The sequence below is a fragment of the Cryptomeria japonica genome, chromosome 8 (assembly GCF_030272615.1).
Source record: "Cryptomeria japonica chromosome 8, Sugi_1.0, whole genome shotgun sequence".
In the NCBI taxonomy this organism is placed as follows: Eukaryota; Viridiplantae; Streptophyta; class Pinopsida; order Cupressales; family Cupressaceae; genus Cryptomeria; species Cryptomeria japonica.
In genome coordinates this window covers 902864-906019 of record NC_081412.1, presented here as the reverse complement: position 1 = coordinate 906019, position 3156 = coordinate 902864, and the positions used below count along the sequence as shown (strand labels likewise).

Genomic DNA, 3156 nt, shown 5'->3' with positions numbered 1-3156 from the left:
TGCAGAAAATGCTGTTGGCGAACCCGGCCAACCCACTTCTGCTCAGGAACTACCCCCAGTTCTTACATGAGATCCAAGGTGACCTTGGGAGGGTAGAACTGTACTATGAGAGAGTAATTCTTGCTATCTCTGGGAATGGAAAGGGGCTTTCTCTTTAATCCAAGCTCATTTGGGAAAATAGCAAGGATGTGTCTCATGCTGAGGGTTACTTTGATCAATCTGAAAAGGCTGAACCCAATGCTTATGTTCTTGCTTACTATGCCAACTTTCTATGGAATTCAGAAGAGAAAGACTTTGCTTTTAAAATGCAAGGGAATGTGGAGGTTCCTTTGTTTCACAATTCTCCAACAGCTGCAGCTGCTTGAAACTGGTCTGCACATAGAACAACACAAATGTAACAATTTCAGATACTTCCCACCCACCTGTGTAACTCATATTGCTTACGCATTGCAGTACTATCAACTATACCTGAGGAGAATTGCAAAGATGTTCAAGTTTCATCACCTGGCTGCAGCTCAAAGACTAGTAGTAGGATTATATCCAACTGTATGTACTTTAACTAATTATTTGCCTAAGATTATTTCTATTACTATCAGAAATGTGAAGAGAAGAGGTGGAGACAATATACCCAAAAAATCCCAACAATCTAAGTAGTTTCTCTACAACTATCTACTTTTGGCTCAGAAGTGATTCCCAAGAATTCAGCAAAAGGATAATTTTGCCCTGTCACTTAACATCATGGATTCAATATTTGGATCAGCCATTGGCCTGTGTAAAGGTTGTAAGTATTTCTGCATGACGGCTGAGATTTATGATTCAAAAGGAAGAATGCTCATGGTTACTTTACAATACTCAGTGGATGTGGTTTATTCATGGAATGGTGAGTATGTATTTGCAAAGCTGCTAGTGACTTTTTTAAAGAGTTATGTTAGTGCTATATCTGGAGAAGATGAACTGGAATTGTTAGAAAGCTTTCATATGCTAATGGGTAAGTGCTGCGATTGAAAAAAAATCTTTGCCCACTAGGCCTTATAATTTGCATCTTCAAAAAGCAGATACAGTTACTTGTGGCAGTTTGACACCTATAATTAGTCTCGATTTCCTTTGCATTGCAAACATGCAAAGAACAATATTATTCCTTTCTAAGAATATTAACTATTATCAATAAGGTGGGTGGATTGACAAGGTCCAGTTTATTCCTGAGTATGGCCACAAGGTCAAAATCCAGGGGTACAAAATTCAAACAGTGTATAAGGAATAAGGAAACGAATCCCCTTATGAGCTTCCAAAGGAGGGTCTCATACACCAAATTAGCAGTTGGCCTGACCTTGACCTAAAATTAACAAAGTGCATATCCATAAAAAATAGAGGGAGGGCTTTTCAGGCTCCTATTACGTTTTCAAGGCTCCTGTTGATATCGTTTTCTACATCTAGTAGTAATTTATTAATTTGGTAAAATGCAACTTCTCCAAAGAAAGATACATATAAGTAAAGAGTGGAAACGTTTGGAAACTCTCTACATTTCAACTAAATGAACTGTATAGAATTGACAGAACTTTACCTGACAGAACTCCTTATGCTTGTTGTTGAAGAGGACCCAGCTATTTCAAAATACCACTGTGCAACTGTACCGCTTATTATGTATACTTGAGCCTCTAACATTGTTGTTATAGACCAGATAATTGTAAAAATGGCTAGTCCATAATAGGCCGGCACCCACTGTTCCTCTTTCCAAACACAGCAATGAACTCTACATGAAAACCCATATTCTTCAATGTTGGGATTTGGGATAACCTTACCATTACAGAAAGCAAAGAGCAGAAACACTATGATGGGTATCAAGTACAATAAGAGCAAAAGATTCAATCCAGGCAAAACCAAAAGCAATGCCATGTTTCTTCTAAGAGCTTCAGAAGCAGTATGCAGGACTCTGATTGTCAATTCTATACGCCCTCTGTTTGCATATATAACCCAAATTATAACTCCACATAATGCAAATATAAACAGAAATACAAAAATCCTTAAGGCGGGGCTGAATGAATCCTTGCAATGCTCATTGACCTCGCATGCCACAAAACACAGCACATCCATGAAAATGGGAACAAGAATAAAGAAAGGTAGGCAAGCGTAGACAATGTGTTTTGTGAAAGTGTTGAGGAGCCACAGCAAAATAAACACAAAAGGGATGCTTACAACCAATGTGATTGCAAGAGTCCAAGCCAATTCCTTAGCAACATTCCTGTACTCAAATTCAAATTGGAGTTGTTTATTTATCAATGTCCTTAACTTCCACATACCCACCTCACTTCTGCTGATGATCAATGCCCTATCAATTGTGGGTGATGCCATGATCTCTGTAATTGGTTTTACACAGGACCTGGAATTATGATCATAAACAAATGATCCAGCATGCTTATAGTTCTTGTTATGATTGGTTACTGAAAAAACACCTACTGCATATGTTGTGCTCACAAATATCACAAACATCATAAGGAAAAATGCATCATGATAAGGTCTGTGTCCACTATTATACTTCAAATCTCTGCTCTGATCATCTGTATTAGATTTGTTAAGTAAAGGATGTGAAGAATTATCACATCCAAATTCGTAAGGATTGATTTCCTTTCCCATATTTTTGTCACAGCCAAATTCACAAGGATTGAATTCCTTCCCCATATTCTTAGGAAAAAAAACCAACTCCATAACCGAATTATAGTTTAAACTTCAAAACCAATTCCAAATGTTCCAAAACTTTTCAGAAATTTTATTAAAAAATGTCCACCACGAAAGTAAAAGATTTCTTCTCTTTTCCTTTTTATATTCCACCTTCTTGCTCTTTTCAGAGGTATCACATCAGTGAACCGAAGCAAAGTACGGATTGAACTTATAGAAAAAATACCAGTACAATGTCTTCATAGTATGGAATGATATTTTAATGCATTCCTAATGAAGTGACAGATATAATAATGTTTTTGTCCACTCCAATCTTCAAGGGAAAATTCACATTTTTATTTATTTTAATTAGGGATTTTAAATATAATAATTAATTTATAAGTGATAGATTGATTATTCTTCGCATTGAATTAGATTTGGGTAAAAAAAATTGACTCAAAAATATTCAAGCAATTATTTATAAGTGGTATGTTTGTGTGTAAA

The 3156-nt window shown here is 36.2% G+C and overlaps 1 protein-coding gene across 1 annotated transcript; it reads right to left on the bottom strand.

Annotated features, from left to right (window-relative positions):
• Positions 1-300: 300 nt before the first annotated feature.
• On the bottom strand, positions 301-2676 carry LOC131857335 (uncharacterized). Its single transcript, XM_059209742.1, has 3 exons — positions 1562-2676; positions 469-508; positions 301-372 (listed from the first exon to the last, which is right to left on the bottom strand). The coding sequence occupies exons 1-3, from the start codon at positions 2674-2676 to the stop codon at positions 301-303; spliced, it is 1227 nt and encodes a 408-aa protein (XP_059065725.1).
• Between the last annotated feature and the right edge of the window lie 480 nt (positions 2677-3156).